The sequence below is a fragment of the Diadema setosum genome, chromosome 14 (genome assembly GCF_964275005.1).
Source record: "Diadema setosum chromosome 14, eeDiaSeto1, whole genome shotgun sequence".
Classification (NCBI taxonomy): Eukaryota; Metazoa; Echinodermata; class Echinoidea; order Diadematoida; family Diadematidae; genus Diadema; species Diadema setosum.
In genome coordinates, this window is record NC_092698.1 from 28,043,142 (window position 1) to 28,062,738 (window position 19,597).

The 19,597-nt window shown below is 39.0% G+C and overlaps 1 protein-coding gene across 1 annotated transcript; it reads left to right on the forward strand.

Moving 5' to 3' along the window:
• The first annotated feature begins 247 nt into the window (after positions 1 to 247).
• Positions 248 to 15,916, forward strand: LOC140237483 (tetratricopeptide repeat protein 23-like). The gene is made up of 13 exons (XM_072317409.1): positions 248 to 380; positions 1,909 to 2,137; positions 2,628 to 2,826; positions 3,700 to 3,823; positions 4,437 to 4,593; positions 5,126 to 5,254; positions 6,212 to 6,338; positions 7,063 to 7,145; positions 9,638 to 9,723; positions 10,583 to 10,710; positions 11,450 to 11,599; positions 12,340 to 12,422; positions 13,922 to 15,916. Exons 2-13 carry the CDS (start codon positions 1,980 to 1,982, stop codon positions 14,046 to 14,048), a joined length of 1,551 nt encoding a protein of 516 aa, XP_072173510.1. The 5' UTR covers positions 248 to 380; positions 1,909 to 1,979; the 3' UTR covers positions 14,049 to 15,916.
• Positions 15,917 to 19,597: the final 3,681 nt, after the last annotated feature.

Below are 19,597 nucleotides of genomic sequence, written 5' to 3' on the forward strand. Positions count from 1 at the left end.
CGCCACCCATGGCGTCCTCGGATGGGCTCAACACTGCACACAATAAACGTCTTGTTGCATCACAGTGGCAAATTGGTCCACTGAACTTTGCATAGAAAATACAGTGGTCACTGAGAGAGTGCGTACAATCAATCGCGGCGTTCGCGAATCGCAGGTGCATGATATGCCTGCAGTACCTGCGATCGGCGAAGAGATGTATTGTACATGCGTACTGTTACCGTACGTTCGCGTTCAGTCTACCTTGGATACAGCTTGCCTGGTGATCACTCTAGCTCAGTAAATCTAGTGCTCTTTTACCAGCAACTATCGCAAATTCTACATTTAATAGTCTAACCGTTACTCGTAACCCAGGGCCGGAATGTCATCAAAGATGATGTGAGGTTAGTACTTACTTTGTTGCCTGAATATGACAACCAGGATTTTTCAGGAACAGCCTGACAGCTCCAGCAGTATCCCATCAGATTCATTAATTAACCGTTTTGTACGGGTCAATTGTAAAACATGTAGTCTTCTATTAAATGGCAATGCATTCCTTATTCAGCGTAGTATTTTGCAGACTGTGTGTCCCACTGGCACTGATCCCAGGTTTTACGTTGCATTTGATATCGTGTAAATGCATCCTGTGCTTGAAATGTTAAGCTTTTTGTGTGTGACTGTGTCTTAAACACCTTGCAGTGGAAAATTTATGTGAGGACAATGTGAGACCAAGGTAAGGAGGAGGTTCAAGAGATGGAGTAGCCCGACCAGACGCTAATAATAACGCTGTGTCGCTACTACATACAGCGACTGGGCTGTGTATAGTCAGAGATGGAGTAACAACAGTCTTATTCCCTTTGATCCCATGTTCGAAGCCGCCGCTCAAAAACATTTGAAGCATGTGGGGTGATGTGCCAAACAGGATCTGCCGCGCAGATACGAAGACAATTGACTCGTGTCTCATTGCATAATCACCAGCCACTTTCAAAGGAAGATAATATAGAAAATAGGAATTACTTTTCGCTATCCCTTCATAAGGTGCATAGAGGATGCGCGAATAGAAATTGAGCAAAAAATGCTGAAGTGAAGATGAAAATTACTCAACTGGGCATACCCGGGCACTAATCTGATATAGAGGGTCTATCTATCAATAAAGAATTTACTTGAAGATTATTCCATATTAGTTTAATTTGTGGAAATTAAGTGCAAAAGTGATAAAACCAGCTTTCTAATGTTAGGAAGGTACAGTTTTAAACATTTTCACATGATACAGCTCTGATTTACACTTTTGCGCAAATTCTGGACGGAATTGACTTTTGTTTTACATGCTTTCTCATTAAGTGAAATTTCATTTCATTCAATAAATGAATTAAAATATGGCCAACATTATGATAACGTTCAAAATGAATCTTCAGATAGCTCAGCAAGACGGCGGCGTCGAACATCGATCATCAAAGGCACAAGTGCATCTGTGGAATTCTTTTGTACATCAATAGAAATCTGACAACTGTTTGAATATTCAAATTACAGCCAGTTGGAACTCCATGTACTGTATAAAACCTCCTTGCCAGTTTGGTGAGACAAAGTTTACTGCAGGTAACAGTCGATCTCAAGCACAATGTCATGATTCTTTTCTACGCTGTGACAGGCCTTTCTTCCAAAATCTTGTGGGTACCATCATAGTAATAACCTAACCGTTAGACCCTTTATAGACTTGTAGTGAATCTACTGTCATAGACGTATGCATTATACAATACTACAGTATTTTTTTTTTTTTCACTTTTATGTAGCTGTGATACATTTGCCTCTTTACAGCTGTAAATACTTGTATATCTCGGTTCATTTTGTTATACCATGCCAGTTTTGATGTTTTGTTTTGTTTTGATTTTTGTTTTTTGTTTGTTTTTTAAATTATTATGATTGCTCCCCCAGCCCTGTTCAGGTGTATTGACTAGGAAGATCCTGCAAAAGCATTGAAGTGAGGTAAAGGTTTACATAGCAAGATGAGCTCAGATGATTCATTTTTCTCGGACGACAAGGGGTCAGACAGGGGCTCAGAGTCTGACCATGAAGAGAAGCCTGATGTAGGAGGGCTTGGCCTGAAAGTGGTGGACATTCCAACAGGCAGCCAAGGGTCAAGGCGAGATCGCAGTTTATCAGAGTAAGTGTGCAACCATGAGGGGTAGATATATTCTTTGTCAGCACAGGTTCAATTGACATTTGGAATAATTAAAGTATGAAATCAGTTCATTTCTGTTCAGGCCAAAGATTATTGTCAGTAGAGGGTAAATTATCTTTGGATTCCTAATATTGTTGATTTTGATGCTAGTACTTGTGTGCTTGTACAAGTATCAGAATCATTTTAGATGCTGTGACAAAGATCCAGAGGTCATGGACTTTTTTCTTACAATGGTTCGTCAAAACAAATACATTTGTATAAAATATCAATTATTTTTGGAGAAAATATCCATGTACAGTATTCCAGTTTGTATTCATCTTTGTCAGAGTAGTAATCAAGAATGTTGCACAGACGTGCCTACAAATTTGTATCTTTAATGATTTTTGTATATCCTCAGCAAAAAGCTTGTATATATCGTTAAAATTGTGCAAGCTTTATGTTTATTTGCAATTTGTTGTGACGTTCTTTCCAGCTCAAATTCAGACTATTCTGATGGAGAATCTCAGCTGTCCACACAACGCACCCGTGAAACACCTTCCCCCCGAAGGCGTAGGAGAAAGAAACGCAGCACTGTGACCCTCAAGGACGGCTCTGTTCTCGACCTCACACCACCTGACGAACTTCTACCCCTGTGCCAGAAGAAGGCGCGGTACTACACCAGCAAAAAGCAGGTACTTTGTCCACTTTTAAAGAATATAAGTATTTGAATGACAATAAGTTATTTTCCAACTGAGTTAAATGCACTTTGTATGTTTTTGTGGAAACTCTAACTTTCTGCTACAGTTTTGTATATCAAGTATTCTAACATTATCTACTTAAGATATTATTGCTCTAACTGCTGTTACAAAAAAAAAAAATGAATAAATAGTGTATATAATACTACAATAAACAACACTTTATCTCTTTAGTACAAACACTAGTACTCCGACTTTCTCTGGTATTTCTTTGCCACTACTACTTGTGCTTCCGCTGAAAAGAGTACAATAGTAGATCTATATTTTAATGAATAGATGCCAAAATTTGCAACATATTAGAATTATGAGTTCTTACAGATGCTAACACAAGTGCAATATTAATTTTACAATTTCTACAACAGCTCTCTGTACTTCTCATTTTCCCTGGTACTTCAGATATTTCTACAATAACTACAACTGTAAATGCCCTAATCTGTCCACTACTTCTCTTGCTGCTTGTACTTCCTCTACTGAAATTTCAGAATACACAAGTTTATTTGTTACCTTCAATGACTAGTAAGGAATAGAATGTTCCCAGAGACATACACAGTCAAGCTAGTCTATAGTAGACATCAATGAGAAGTGGATAGAAGATGGCTGCTGTAGACAGTTTGTTACAGTTCTCCAAGAGAACCAAAGTCAGTGGCCATTGTCCACAGATGACTGCTATACAAATGGGGTACATTGTATGTAAGACATGTTCAATTGTAGCTAACATAACAATAGCAAGTTAACTGACTGATTGGGAGGCACAAAGTCTTTTATGCAGAAATGTAATGAAAGAAAACCCCTTTCTCCATGTCGCTCCAGACGGACAATGCAATCAGAGAATGGACTCGCTACACGGCACTTTGTCGCCTGGTTTATGGCAACGAGCACTGGAAGCTAGCTGAGGGCTATGTCTACTTGGCCCATGCTTACCTGACTCTCAGAGGTAAATATACAGATTGCTTTATCTGAAGCAAGCCTATGTGCATTTCAGATTTGGCTGTGGCAGAACTTTGACGGAAAGGATGCTGTGTTCTTTCAGTCAGATAAATTTACAAAATCTCAAAATCTGTCTTTTGCCATTTCATTGGAAAACGTTTCATTTTCAAGTTTGTCGATAGTGGCAGTAATCTGTGGACATTCTTACTATTGCTGCTGATGCCCTCACTCAATCTTGGTGCCCCATCACCTCCAATTCCTTTGCAAGCGTGTAGTGAAATGAGGAGAAGAACATGAATGTGGAGAAACATTCACCACATCCAAGGGTAGCTTTGTAGACAGACATCGGCCCCCACACCCTTTGTATTTTTCTCTGCATGATTTTTTCGATGTACTCCCATACATTGTAGGTACTGTCGGATGAAGATGAAGTCATTGTATTGAAGAATCACAAAACCCTCTGAGCTGTGTGAACCCAAAGAGAGGGAGAGAGAGAGAAAAAAAAAACCCTTCACACAGCCCTTGCAAGTTTTGGGTGTATATGTTTGATATTTGGGGAAACAAACAGAGAAACTCCAAAATCCATTGTTGCATTATGTTTTACTGTATTTTCTATCCAGGCCTGGCACCACAAGCTCAAGCACACTCAGAGACAGCCAGGACTATTATGCTGAATGGACTGCACACGTCTGAGTCTGATGAATCCAAGAGCCAGCTCATGGGCACGCTCCTACTCATGTACTACGTGTTGGGCCGAGCACTGACCATTCTCAAGAAATATCCTTTGTCGCCACTGGAATGCATTTTTATTTTCTTTCTGTTTTTTTTGTGTTTTTGTATACTCATTTTGAGTGCATACAGTACCTCTGTGTGTCAATGTGGGTTGCATACCTTTGTGTTTTTGCTTTGTTGCATGTGTGTGTATGCTCATGTGTGTTTTTCTGTTTGTTTATTACGTGAGGATGGGACGTTAAATATTTATTGAAGGCACATACAACTTGATATGGTCAAAGCACTTTCAATGTTGAGTATCAAACGTTGCACCTGCATAATTTGTTTGAAGATCTGTCACTATCTCATCACATCTTTCCTCATTGTTAAATCTTTTCATTCACAGGCTCTTATTGTGTATCGTCCTTTATTATTTATTGTTATCATTGTTATCATTATTAACGTCATTATTATAAAGTCAAGGTGGTTCTTATTCTGTTTTTGTTTTTTTTTTTCTTTCTGTCTTGCTTTCATCATGTCATGATTTCTACAATTGATGTTTTACTTTTGAATCATCCTTAACTTCAATGATGATTACATATCCTGAGGCAGAGCAGAATCTTGTCAAGGCAGAGCGGGTGTCCCAAGAGCTGTCCAAGATGTCCAGTGAGAAGCGGTCATCAAGGAGGATGCAGCTTGACATCGACATCGCCATCGCCTTGGCAAAGTGAGTTTAACCCCAGGGCAGAGTAGCAGCTGATATGCTGTCAAGTGAGAAGTTGGTAGACAATAACTTGTGTGTGTATGTTTGTATTAGTATGTGAGTCTATTACAGACGTAAATGATAGCCAGTCAACAGTTTGGTTTCAGAAGGACAGTCAGTGTTTTCTCAATCCATCAAACCAGCATCATACAACTTATGTCTGAATTAATAATAACATTAACATCACAAATGCTCTCACATAGTGGACCACTCCCTTTGCAAGGCTCCTGTGCACTTGAAAAGAGTGAACAGAATATTTGAAAATACAAGTGCAGGGCCCCATTTCATTTAGGATAGCAACTCTTGCTGGAATGGCACCTTCCTATTGGATAGCAACAGCAAATCAGGAAGCTGGACTCTTGTCATTACCATGACAATAGCCATTCCAACAAGAGTTGTTATCAAAGCAACTTTTTTTTTAATGAAATGGGGCCCAGATGGACTACTGCACCAGCATATTGACAGCACTTGTTTCTGGCATCAGAGCTTCTCCTCCCCCCCCCCCCCCCCCCCAACTATCCATCCATCGATAGACATGAACTCATTAGCAATGCCTCTCCATACCTCTTAGTGGGTGATATGTGGAGTGAAATTCTTTTTGTGTCATTCGAATTTGCTGCTTAAGGATTGATGAGGTACAGAAGTATTTTAGAAGGCCGTAAAACTTGCACAGTATAACAATAAAACAAGAAATTCTGCTCAAATAGTATACAAGTTCCTTCAGAAGTTTTGTGAATCATTAGATTCATTTTCTAACAGAGCCTGCTTCCAAGTCTCAAAGATGTCAGTGCATGTGCTGTCATCCTGAGTCTGAAATGGGAGACAGCGTGTGAAATTATACTGTTTGTATATATCTAACTTATTTATCTTACTTTGTCTGATGTTTAATATTTATGTCTTGTTAAAAAATTGCAACTCCAGATTATATGCCAAGCAGCAGAAGCATGCACTTGGAGCTGGGTTCTATGAGAAGGCTATTCGTCTTACAGAGGAGCAGTACGGCAGTGACAGCCCAGAATTGATTCCCATCTATCAGGATATGGGAAGAATATCCTTTACAAATATACCTAGTGGTGGCTGACATGAAATCACATTGAGCGTAACAAAGCAGTCTCATCACTAAAATATGCCACGTAGTTGTTTGTTCCTGTTCTGTACTATACCCAAAGTCGTGCAGACATGGACTATTATATCTTGGAAAACATTCATTTGAGCAGTTGATTCGGAGGTGTTCAAGCAGCATTTATTCAAAAGTTCCTTTCTGTAAGCTCATTTAACTATTTTTTCTACATGTCATGTTTATATGAGGGTGAAATCCATGGATCAACAGAGTTAGTCATGACTGCTTAATGGTGTGCCAAGTATGGTTATTTTGCTTAAACATGCATCTAAGGTTCACGCTATCAAGATTAGATTTCATCGATATGTACAGTGTAAGAAGATCCGGGTATGGTGCTGGTATGTTTGCTGCTCACTATTCTTGGAAAACAATGATTGAAAATATCACAATGTTTTTAGAAAGAAAAAGAGAAATTTACCTGATTCTGTTCTTTTGGCTTAGTTTGTGTAGGATCATCAAAAACAGAAAAGAAAGTTTAATTCATTGGTCATGAAGAGAGACACTAGTTAGTCTAAGATGTTGTCTGATGCAAATAATGCCAAGAGGTTAGAGTTTGTGTGGTATCATGTCCTGCCAGTGATGCCAGATATTTTTTGACAAAACAAACAGTTTAAAAAGATTGAAAGTTCCTTGACAGCTTTCTCGTTGTTACTTGGAGCAAAGTAAGAAGGATATGGCCAATCACGACAGAGCGACTGACCATTTCCTACAGGCACACTCCATTGCAGTATCAAGGTAGCTACAGTTCAGTCTTCATTGACAGTTTTCTTATCCATCCATTTGTTTGTGTGTTTTCATATGTGTGTATGCATCACTCAAAATACTGCTTCATATGATTAATGATAAAGTTTGTCCTCAGCAAATCTTATGAAAAAACAAATGTGACCGGCGACAACGGTTTCAGGCAAAAGTCTGGAATTTTGAAAATTCATTTTTTCACTGAATCACATTGCCCATTTCCTAAGCTTTGCATTGATATAAAACACTTGTATTCTTCGGCACCATAAGTGGGCATAGAAAGAGAAATGAAATGCACTTTTTCAGTTGTTAGCCTGACAAAATTGCGAGAAAACAGGCTTTGAAGATTCACCTCTTTCTCAAAGACAATGTCCAAGCGGCGATGCGAGGGGAGAATCACCCATCCGTACGATGGTGCTAATCGATGTTAAGCTCCGCCTCTAGAAACCACATCGCCTTCTGATTGGCTCACTGAGAGAGTCAAATTTCCCGGGCACCTTCCTCGGAGCTCAGAGTATGGAGCCGAAAAACAATGCGTTTCGCTCGGGTTTGTTTACAGTACGTCTTTCAAGATGGCGAATACGATAATTGCACGTACAGCTGTATGGTGTACATGTGGTGCACGCATTACGCAATGGCATTCACACGCCATGACCGCGTGTGCATATAACAGGAGCGGTGGCGAATCCACACAAGATCATTTACAAATCGCGTTTTCATTGTGGTTGATTTGTTTATATCATTGACGACCCTTTTGAAGGCAGAAAATTGCCCGTGCTGGCAAGGGTCACGCTTCCTGTTTGTTTTGCTTTTACAAGACATGCATATGTTACTTTGTTCGGTGGTGCTAATTAAATTAAAACAAACAAACAAACACGACTTGTTAGTTTGGTGCGATCTTGACGTGTAGTATTTGAATATAATTAGTCGCATGTGACCGCTCCTTTCCTCTCATCTCCCTTCCATTAAGTCAGTCTGCCGTCATAATTTTTACTACATGTACAAGCAGACAAATTTGAGAATATCTAGTTTTCTTTGCACACGGTTATGTCATGCTACATGATTTCTGTTTCACCTCCGTTGTCGAACATTGCGGTAAAATAGTTTGGATAGAAAGCCAAACGAAGAGCACGGACTACAGAGCGAGCATATATAAACCCCTATAGCAAGAACAATGGAGCATGTAATCGTGCACGCGTGGACAAAGGATGCCCCAAACGCTGCAACTGGTGTCTCCGAAGGCCGAATTATGTAAATGTATGCGAAGCACCAGCCAATTGCATGCGAGACCCTGCGCCGTAGCAGCGCTTTGGATATTGGCGCGGCGTTCGAAAGAAGCTCGAAACTGATGAGTGCGATCCAACATAGGGTGCTTAAAATTCCATTTTCGATAGGAAAAACTTAGTCTTATGCTATGAAATTTAGTGTAGATGTAGAAAACATATCAAAGATTCGATTTCTGCAAAAAACCTAAATCGACAAAAATAATGGTCAAAATCTTTGTACCCCGCCTAGGAGAGAATTTGCTCTTGCGACTTTTGCCTGAAACTGTTGTAGCGGGTCACAAATGTGATGCTGCAACAAAAGGATCTGAAAGTCGGGGAGGACAATTTTCTTAAAATGACATGACATAATTATCTTACTCTTCCACTTTACGGTCATATATAACATGACTCATAAAAGTACTCGGTTGCGGAGATATTGATGATTTTATTAGCACATGTCGAAGGGTTTAAGAAATCAGCGTTTCGAGAAAACCACCTTCAAAGTTTTCCTTCCGACGCTATCATGATCAAGGGGCTTGACAATAGAAGGTATGCTTCTATAGCAACATCCGCGATGTTCATTCAAGCTCAGCGTCAGCGTGTTACGCATGACCAATCAGTAACCAGGATGCCACACACTGACCAATGAGATCACTCTCTCATTGCTAGGGGCGGAGTCTAGCTGCGGCGCTAAATCCAAATCTTCGGACACGTTTCTTTTCCGTTTAAAGTCGGAAAATCATGGCCCAGAAAAATTTTGTTTTCTTGCCTTTCCTTTGATCATTTAGCTTCGAAATTTCGGCAGATGATAGAAGATACATTAGACTACAAAGTTATGTCGAAAACAAAAATCCATTGTTTTGACAGACTTTGATTATCTGACTTCAAACTAGATTTTCTCGGCTCACCCGTCAGTGACTATAGGATCCTTTTGTTGTAGCGGGTCACAAATAGTCTACCTCAGCAGTCACATTGGAAAGTGAAATCCTGCAGAAATACCAGATAATGTTATCTGTTGCAGTGACTCTTAAATATGCATGAGTGATAGCATTCGTATGTGACAAATCCTTTGCCATATGATTATTAAAAATGTCCCCCATCTTGCTGAGATTATTGTGGTTTGCATGATTGAATTTGTCTCTACTGTCACACTCTGGATATGTCATGAGTAGCAAGTGTTCGTATGTCTCGCTTTTTCCGTTTGCTTGTTTGTTTGTTTTTCAGGTTTAGTGGTCAAAGTGAGGAGGTGGCTGAGACTGCCCATGCCCTGGCCCTAGCCTACTCTGAATCTGCTACAGCTGAGGCTGAGAGTAAGTTCATTGGCTCATGATACTTTTTCTAGAGATTCACTACTTTCTATAGTTGAGTTTGGTCTGTACATGTGTACTATACTCTGCCATTTCAAGGATATAGATTTTCATTTTTTATTTTTTTGCATGTGTTTGCAGAAAACTGCAACAGATTGTCATTTCAAATTGTGTCTATCTTTTGAGCAGAAGTGCTTGTGAATGGGTAATACTTATGACAAAATAAACATAGAGATTTGGGAATTATAATATTACATCCGTTAGCGATCTCTCAATTGTGTTTTAAAGGTGTCGGCCATTGCAACTTTCGCCCTGTAGTCAAGAGTTTTCTTAGAAAGTGGGAAGTAGGTACATGAGTTATCAAAATGAAATTTAATGTTGTGGTCTTTCATTTTCATTCTTGTTTTTAAGGAGGTCTTCTTTTAGATTCAAAATGTGTTCCTCTGTTAATTGTCTTGTAATGACGCAAAATTGAAGCAAATGAAAAATGTAAATCAATTTAAAACAGTAGTTATTTTAATCATACTCTTTTGGTATGTTAAGCAATAACATAGTTTCTTCCAAGACATGAACTTACACTCTCACACCCATCCTTTTCCTTTAACAAGAAATATAGTTGGTTCCTCAGTTGTCCCCAACAGTAGGTATTGAATATTACACCTCTTATAATAATGCAAAGCAGTCATTGCTGATTTTTTTTTTTTTTTCATGTGTGCAAGTGTCATGCTACTCGATTAAAATGTTTCATGATAAATGGTAATAGTCTCAGAAAGGACATTACTGAATTGTGTTACAAGGTAGAAGAGCCTTCAAGATTAGACTCTTCTCTATAAGATTGATGCATTCCCACTGTGCCATACAGCTGCTGCTGAACAGTACCTCAACGAGAGTCTGGGTATCCGGCAAGTCCTGTTTGGACCGCACCACGCCAAGACCATCTCCACCCAAGATGACCTGTGCAAGCTACTCATTCGGACAGACAGAGTGGACGTAAGTCTTTTCCTGTGACTGGGAATGCGCCAACATTCCTCTCGTAATAATGGAAGCACTGCTCTGGCCAGTGCTGACTGATAGCTTTCACACAAATGCACAGCTATGTTTCATTTGCTGCTTGTACCAAGGAGGTATACCTCCTTGCTTGTACTTTAAGTTTGACTGTTGTGTATGCCAACCCAATCTAACCTCTCAAGAATGTTTAGTTTGAAACCAATCACACACTTTTCTTCTTTCTTCAGTTTGATTTGTCCAGTTGATTACTTAGATTTAGTAGTGTTTTGAAGAAGTTGAAGTCCTTAGATATGTCAGTTTTAGTATTATTTTCTATATTCTATATTGCTGTGCGTGTTGTTCTGTTATTACACAAATTATGAATATAACTGACTCTTGACTAGCCCATGTATACTTGAGATTTTTTTTTTGAATCGCATAATGGTATTTAAACAGAAAATATATGATCTATTATCATTAACATTTGTATTCAAGCGACTGGATTCCAAAAATCACTTTTGCCACTAAAAGTGGAGAGTGCTAAGCAAATTATGACATATAGATTGGAACAAACTGAATGTCGTAACTTCTCTCATCAATTTTTCAAACCCCTCCCCTGCAGATCATCTATATATATAGAGAGAGAGAGTCATGAGAGTTTTGTAATGCACACTCAGAATCTAGCCTGATTTCAGATATTTCTTCTCTGAATCTCTTTTTTACATTTTATTCTTCTGCACAGGAAGCTGTGTCATTGCTGAAAACACTGATAACCTCAAAGAGCGCCACATTTGGTGACCTCAGTGCAGAGGTCGGTGAAGCCAACAAGCTCTACGGTTCAATTCTCATGTCCCAGGGACAGTTGGAACGGGCCCTGAAGTTCTTCAAAAAGGTGATGATTTATTGAGATGAACAATAGAGCGAGGGACTGGTCATAATACCTTGGTGCAGACAATTTATCTTGGTGTTAAGTCAGATAAAGTGTATCTTTGTGTATGAATCCATAAAGTATTCCATGAATGTTGCTTAGTACAACAGATCATTACAAAAGATACATTAAATATTAAACAAAATTGCCATTTTTACATTAATTCATAGACATTTTTTTTTTTTGAATTTCACATTGTTATTCATTACCTGTCATTTTCAAGATCAACTCAGTAAATTTCAGTCAGAAATGTTGACATGTTGAATTATGCATGATTACAGATGTACATCACATTACTTAAAAATTTGATGGCACTAAACATTATGTGAATTTGCTAGAATGATTGACTTGCCTTAGCAATCTCTCTGCTTCTTCTAGAATTCTGTCTTCTGCCTTTGGTGTCAAAGTGAAGCCAAAGTTAGAACTCGTACTCATGAATAATCTCAGTAATATTGCACCATTTTATTTTGTTTTGGCAGATGACATCTCCATTTTCCTGTATGATCAAATATCAGTGTTTCAACTACATGTATCATTTGTGTTTGAATTTCATTTGAAAATGAACTATGAAACAGAATGTCATTTGAAGTTCCTCGTGCCTAAACTCTGTCTGAATCAGCAGAATCAGGTGCCGTACAAAGCAGACTTGTTTTTAAGCTGAACCTGACTTTTTCATGATATTTTATCATAAATGTTCCTCGCAGAGTCACAACATCGAAAGTAACCTGTATGGGCCAAGCCATAGGAAAACCAAGGCAACACAGCAGACCATCGACATGCTCCTGCAGTAAGTCTTTGTAGCATTTTAAGCCAGCATGGCAGAACTTCACGTTTTCATTTGCACTAGCTGAAATTGAATATAATCAACATGTAGGAAACCATTCTAAAAGCATTATAAGTGATCTCTGAAGGTGTGGAATACCACATATAGTGTTTTGAGGAAGTATTGTTAAGTCAGAAATGATCTAAAAATGCCACAAATTTGCCACACACTGTTGGTTTTTGAAGCATCGTAATGTATGTTTGAGCCTCTTTCTATGCATTCCTCGTCAGGCATTTTCTCCTAGGAATGATAGCTTAAAACAAAAGAAAAATCCAACCAGCATTGTTCAATGTAGTGTGTAAGTATTATAATATCAATTGATGATTCCAGTAGTACACTATCAATTTAATGTGGAGAAGGTTTTGGCATAATGCTAGTGATTAAACTTTGTCATTTGCAAAGTCATTTAGGAAGACATACACTTTATCTGTCTTTATTTTGTTAATGTGTGACATTAATAAAGGGGAAATCTAGTCCAAATATAAGTTAGTCTGATAAGAAAGAGTAAAATATTATGAGTTCAACGGTATAATTTTGATCGAAATCGGATGAAAAATAAGGAAGTTATGACATTTTGAAGTTTCGCTATTTTGGGGGAAACAGTTCTTGAACAGTCAATATGAATATGCAAATGGCAAAGTGAGCATGTCATACCCTCACAACTTGCCACATACTTTGTACATAATACTTTGAAATTTCCAGTATTTAATTCAAACGCAATTATGCCCGAGGTTCAAATCCTCGTATATCTAACTGATCACTATTCTGAAGTTATTCAACCAGGAATAACATCATGTTTCAGACTTCAGTGACAGAAACATGGAATTTTCGTCATTTGTTTGTACACGATCAATGGAAAATTGTGAGGGTATGACATGGTTAGCTCACTCATTTGCAGATTCATATCCATTGTACAAGAACTGTTTTGCAGAAAATAGTAAAACTAATGTCATAACTTCCTTATTTTTCATCTGATTTCAGTCAAATTTTTACCGATGAACTCGTAAGATTTTACTCTCTTTTATCAGACTAACTTATATTTGGACTGGATTTCCTCTTTAATGAAATTAACATCCCTACTGGGGCCTGTTTCATAAAGATTGATCATAAGATTGATGTTATGATTGATGCGATTCAAAAAATATATGCTTGACCTGCTATTAAATCTGTGCTTTAAATAAGCATAAGTATCTTTATGAAACAGACTTAGGATAAGGATTGCTCTTACGCTCAATTTGCTGAGTTACACTCAACTAATCAAGGGTAAGATCAATCGTAATTCTTTATGAAATAGGCCCCTTGTTGCATTGATTCCCAGCTTACCCATTAGGAAGGTTATGGAGCAAGCAAGGTCAAAGTCAAAATCATATGATAAATTAGTGAGTCTCTCTTAAACCCCTGACCATTCTGTCGATGTCAGTTTTTATTTGTTGACCAGTTTGTGTATTATCTCCTTGTGGCAGATCACCAATGCTTGCGGCCAAGGAGGGCCAAACCAGGGCGGGGCAGCTGAAGAGCCGACCAAGATTCAATGCCACAGTTGGGCAGAGCACTCCTCTGGGAAGTACGGGGAAGATTGCCTTTGAATGACTTTTGATCCAGAAAGAATATCTCAGTCCCACAAGTTGGAACACAAGCAAGTCTGTGGTCTACGGTGGCCGCTTCCTGCAGGCGGCCATAATTCACAGATTGCTGGCATACAGGGTCTGTAATAAGTAGATGAATGTTTGAATGTCATGCTGAGCACTTGTAAATCATGGCATTAGGCTTCTGTCAAATTAATACAGAATGTAAGCCTGCAAACATGTGTTGTACCATAATTGAAACAGCTTCATGGCGGCACTGTGCAGGAGTAAAAGCTATAGTCAGCATAAGGTATCAACTGCCATGGTAAGGTGTCATGACATAGAAATTGATTACATGTGATGATAGATGTAACATTTGATAAGGGACATGGACCCTTCTGTATCAAGAAAACTAGTCAATGCTCTAAGCAATCGATGGCAATGAAAGGAAATTCGGGGGAAACAATTTTTTCCTCGCTCATGGGGGACATGTTTGTGGTGGATTGACTGACTTGGTATACAACTCTCACACTCCCTAAACCACAATTGAGTACTGAAGATTCCTCACCAGCACAATGTCATCTGTGACGTATCAAGACGCCATGTTGTGCCACTCACACAGGCTGAGTTGTAAGTTTATGTAGTGTACTGAGTATCTAATGAAATAACATTGTTGATATTATCAGGGTAGTTGTGCGAATTGTCTTTCACTTTGTTGTGTATATTTTTTGGTTAGGTTTCATGATAGTAGTTTGTACATGTGTCATGTTGATCAGTGAGCTGTTGAAATATGTAAAAAGAGTATGATGTATATGTATGATAGTTCTTGTAATGACTCCTGACAGACTGTACCCTCAAAAGATTTGCTGACTCAAATTAGCAAATCTATGATTGGTTTCATAAGAGCCCTAAACAATCATAATAACAGTGCTATGCGACTTCCAGTGACATCTACTGGCAATGAAATACAAGAAGAGGCACATGATGTCATACTAATTCACTGTTAGTAAGTTACCCAATTTTTCTGACCCATTGGAAAAGTTTTGTCTGGATGTGGAAACAAACAGAGCATTGCTCATATTTCATATAAACAGTCCAACCTGTTATCCGCCCAATGTTGAGACAGGCCTCCATCCGGGATAATTGAAACAGTGAATGCTGGATAAGCGAGATATGCTCAAGCACAACACTATCAGGCAAGTTGTGTTGGGTATATGTACAAGGCATTGTCAATTGACTACAGTATTGCAAATGTACTGCAATGATTTACATGATATCTGCATGTATAGTTCAAATGATGGTGGAATAAAATGACATAGGAGTAAAATGCCCCTTCTTGTATGTCTGCATGTTTCCACGAGTTTGATAATGAGCAAGGATAATCAAACCTGGAAGGTCCCCCTCTCTCCCCCATGTCCTGATGAGTCCATCAGACAAGCAGCATACATTACCCTTTGGCAACAGCATTTTTGTGGGTATAACTTAGATGTCATTGTCATTGGGCACTGCGTCTCGACTTCTTTAATGCCCAGTATTTGCAAGAGAATTGCAGTTTTGTATTTGTTTTTCACCAAAAATGCATTAAGTGGCAAAGATATTTGTATGCCAGCCCATGTCTAGATAACAGAGACATCCATAGAAGTGATGGCTGAATAACTGCATCAGAATTTCTTGCTCCTGTTTTGTTTTGTAATGCTTTACTCTTTGTTTTCCTCGAGATAAAGATTTTTGGAACCAAGAAATATTGTTGAGTTGGTCAATGATAAGTGTGCTGCGAAGTAAATGTATATCCAACCTCGCATAAACAGAATATATTGGGTACAATGTCAAAGCTGCCAGAAGATAGGAGTTAAGGACTGCGTGAATAAAACATACTTACATTGAGAATACAAAGCCGAAGTACTGTGGAGCCTTTTCCTCTCTGTACGTGTAAATATCATTCATAGTGTACTGTATGTGTCTGCAAGAATTGTCCCTTTTTGTGATTACACAGATTCACTCTGCATATAGATATATATATATATATATATAGAGAGAGAGAGAGAGAGAGAGAGAGAGAGAGAGAGAGAGAGAGAGAGAGAGGGAGAGTAAAAACAGTCATATAAACACCGCAGGAGCCAACAAATTGGACTGACGTTCCGGTCAAAGACCTTTATATATATACTATAGATTTTATTACTTGTGAAACTTGGTTTTAACAAATATCGAGTTGGGTGGCACAAAACATTACTACATCAAATCATGACGTGAAACGCATGGGAAAATGACGTTCGAGCCTGGCGGCACGAGAGCATCGGGTGCTGCTCCTAATGTTTTTATTATAAGGCTCTGCCAGACCAAAACAGCATCAGCCGAGGTCAAGTTCTGACGACCTACCGTTATATTTACCAACCAGAATTAACATTCATAAAAAGGGGATTAAACTATAACAGGACCAGATTGACAGGGGAGGGAGGAGAGCTGGGCAGTGAGGAAACTCAGGATACTTGCGTGCACGGGCCGCTGCCCATGTTTATTACCGAGCCGATGCTCAGTCACCGTCTGTGCTATCCTCTGTTCCTCACCGACTCCGGCCCGCCGTCCTAGCGTAACCCGATGTGCAAATAAACTCGTCGCTTACAAACCAAAGTTGCTTTTTGCTCTATGCTGGGACTTGCAGCACCCAATGCCTCTACCTGACCAAGCCCGTACCTTGTTTCGAACTTGTCTGCTCTCTGTCATGAGATCCTCGTCGGATTCTCTCTGATTTCCAGGCCAAAACCCGGACATATTTATACCCTTCCCGACCACTCAAATGGAAGGGCAAATAAAGAAAACCATTACATATACGTTTGGTCATTACTTCTTAATTAAAAACTACTCTCGTTTCTCCCATTTTAGACAAAGCAAACTATACAAGCGATGACCAAAATATCTCCGCTCAATCCCTTTGTTTAGATTCGGCGTCTGATCTTACCGGCTTATCTGTTACCCTATCTGTAACGCCACACTCGCCAGTACCTTCTTTCCGGGGTAGCATTATAAAGCATAAATTAATTAACTCCTTATATCACGGAACAAATCGCTAGATGCCTTTGGCGTACCTTCTGCACATTACCACATTCTACCACAGCAGTTTTGGACAAGGACCCCCTGTTTGGGGAGGTTTCTTTAAACATATAACAAAATTAACACTTTCATTACCTAAACTCTCTTCTGCGGCGTTACTGAAATGTGCTAAGACTAAATGTTTCCGACAGGTCTCCATTGTTTTAGGTAGAGTCTTCGAAAAGCATGAGGAAATTAACTCTACCAATAACTGAATCTCTTCCATATACCTACCTTATTTACAACTGAAACATCGGCAGTGAATGAATTAACGTAAGCTTCCCACAGGGATCTATTGTTTTTGGCTTCATAATGAAATATAAAAAGATAATTAACCCTTCACTTTCGGGAGTCTTTAATTAATGTCATAAGATAGTGCGATTGCGACCCAGCAGTAAGGGATGTCTTAAACGTATACTTAACAAGATGCCACTGTCCACACTGGCACCTGGAAGTCTATGTGGTAAAAAGTATTAACTCGGCGAATCTCTATCTTTTACTCTGTAAATAGCTCTGAGAGTGAATGGCTTAATTGTGCTTAGTGACAGGAAGCCTTCTCTTCTCTGGCCGCAGAGGACCTGTCCTGGGTGCATTTTTGTTACAATATATATATATATATATATATATATATATATATATATATATATATATTTATATACAAGTATATGGATGCAATTGAAAAAAGAATGGAAGTGAGTCAATATTATTGAAACTAAATAGACGACATTTTATCGATATCGGACGTTTAATGAGCTTTTTGGGTGTGCGATTTAACAAGCTTCCTGAAACAGTACTTGTAATATCTGTCCCAAGAAGAAGAAAAAAAAAATGCAAAAGTGACACGCAAATGATGTCATCACCGAAGAGGTAATTCTTCTATAAAGGTTCGTTGTCAACAACAATCAAATGCAGTACTTATTATTAAGTAATTCATTCATTTTGTCGATAGTGCGTCCATGATCTTTTCGTCTATTGTCATGCATTGAAAGAGTTGGCATTTTCCTATTCTTTTTCATGTAATAAAGAAGAATATCTATACAGAAGACTTGTGCACAAGTAAACAGGAGACTTTTGATATCATAACATCACTCCCAGTCTAATTGGCCCACTTGACTCTCATTGATATTGCACTGTATATTTCTAATTTCTATTTATAATTATATGAAGATTTTGAGCACTATAATTTTCCTATAATTTTAATGCATCATTCTTTGTTGCGTGTGCTTGGATTTGAATTTATTTCTCTCTTCCTTAACGTCAACTTGACCATTAAATGATATTCCCTTTAAAGCAAGGGGGACATAGGGATACTAGTATGCGGAAAAGTCCAAAGGGGGGGGGGAGGGGGAGGGGGAGGGGGAGGGGGAGGGGGGAGGGGCGGCACCGAGAGGTCTCCGGGAAGCGATGTTTACTTCCAGCATGAAAGCACAGCGTGTCGATTAGATTGCGCGCAATGAATGATCCTATGACCATCATGTAACATTGTAACCGCGATCATCAACCCCAGACAGGCTACGATCTTGCACTGCAGTCGAAGCCTAGAGCCTTGCAGTTGAAAGGACGACGGATGAAGTGGTAATTATAACGTACTTTAAAATACTCTTTATTATATAAGATTTGATTAAGCCATCGAATGTTGTGCATTTAAGCCATCGAATGTTGTGCATATTAGCATAACATTTTGAATACGTGTAGCATCGGTAGTGTTACGAAAATGGCTAGACGAAACATTGTTCATGAAGAAACAACCGCATAACTGACTGACTCCTCCGTCCTGGCCACAACCAGCCGGCCGGAGTATCGGCGGTGCGGCGGGCCGAAGCCCCGTCAAGGGTCTCCGCGACATTAGAAGCTTATTGGATGTGCCCTCATTTCAAAGCAACATTATCACGGGAAGTTGCCGACTACAGAAGTTTATGGCTGTAGAGGGGCCTTACAACTGCACGCGTGACAGCTTTGGGTCCACCATGCACCAATCCAATGCAATACTTTAATACACGTAGGCCTAACGTTAGAGTTCTATATCGGAATGCTTCCTTACCGGTAGGTAGGTCCTACATCATTTGAAATTGTGTAATTATTACCACTGGTAGGATCTATATACATCCACTTTTACTGTTTGTGTAGCCGAGGGTTTCTGACACTTGTGTATAAACACGAATGATCTCGCATTTAATGAGAGTTGTGCACTGAGAAGTGAAAATTGTCTTTTTTCTTCAAGCCTTCTAAGCATGCAAGTGAATATGTCTTAAATGTTACTTCTTTTTATACTATGAATTGTAACGAAAGGGGGAAGGGCTATACACTTTGACACCCATGCATGCCTTTGGCTTTCATACTAAACATGTTTAGCAGTTCCTGTCACATACATGCCGAATGATAATACCAAGTACCGGTACCTATTATACAGTTGATAGGAATGTAAGCCATCCAAGATTCCTCTATAACATGCTGTCCAAAACTTGACCTATGGCTACATGTACTAAA

Coding starts and splice junctions, on each gene's coding strand:
- LOC140237483 (XM_072317409.1), top strand. CDS start 1,980: ATGAGCTCAGATGATTCATTTTTCTCGGACGACAAGGGGTCAGACAGG. Junction 7,146..9,637: donor CACTCCATTGCAGTATCAAG/GTAGCTACAGTT, acceptor TTTGTTTTTCAG/GTTTAGTGGTCAAAGTGAGG. Junction 11,600..12,339: donor CCCTGAAGTTCTTCAAAAAG/GTGATGATTTAT, acceptor TGTTCCTCGCAG/AGTCACAACATCGAAAGTAA.